Source organism: Cystoisospora suis (assembly GCF_002600585.1).
Source record: "Cystoisospora suis strain Wien I chromosome Unknown contig_6981, whole genome shotgun sequence".
NCBI lineage: Eukaryota > Apicomplexa > Conoidasida > Eucoccidiorida > Sarcocystidae > Cystoisospora > Cystoisospora suis.
In genome coordinates, this window is record NW_027159768.1 from 1 (window position 1) to 720 (window position 720).

Below are 720 nucleotides of genomic sequence, written 5' to 3' on the forward strand. Positions count from 1 at the left end.
TTTCTATCTTCTCCAAGCTGAGCACCTTCTTCATATTCAGATAAATTCGCATGTCGAATGATTTCCTCTAGGCGTTTATTCCGAATAGCTTGACGTACAATTTTAGATTTACAGAAAGGACAAGCTCCCGAGCCATTCTTGAGTCGACTTTCTAAACATGAAGCGCATGCAGATTGCACACAATTCCCTGAGCATCTGATAAGTACAGGCTGTTCCATAACATGGTGACAGATTCCACATAGCCATTCAGGAGGTAATCTTTTCTTCTTTTTCCGTTGGTTGAGCCATTTTCTCTCTTCTGAACTTTTCCATTCTTCTTGAGATAACTCCGATTTCGCTTTATGCAAAACATTCCCTGGGTGACTGCCTATAATAGCTATACGCTGAACAACAAGCTTCGAATAGGCATGAATCATCTGATTCTCATCGGTCACTTCGGTCAGATCTTCTCCCCCTGCACCCCCATCGTTCTTCGGCCCTCCTCGACCCGAACTCCCTCCGCCAACGAGAAAAATACGGAAATCGATCTTACGTCGATATTCTCGAGCAAGATCACAACGTTCTGACAACAGTTGTTTCACTTCTGATAAAGATAAAGCACTACACCCAAGAGGACACTGACGGTATGAGCCCGCATGCTCACTACTCAAACGATAGTAAAGTATCATCTTGGCTACGAAGGAAAAAGAATACACAGAAAGAAACGGATACGCAGATAGA

The 720-nt window shown here is 43.3% G+C and overlaps 1 protein-coding gene across 1 annotated transcript in view; it reads right to left on the reverse strand.

Moving 5' to 3' along the window:
- CSUI_010236 (dense granular protein gra10) overlaps positions 1 to 720 on the reverse strand; it is a gene marked incomplete at its 3' end in the record, with an annotated part of 2,838 nt that continues 2,118 nt past the window's right edge. The window contains exon 2 of the mRNA XM_068070341.1: positions 1 to 673. Within this exon, the coding sequence (XP_067917682.1) occupies positions 1 to 668 (668 nt within the window). The remainder of the gene's footprint in view (positions 674 to 720) is intronic.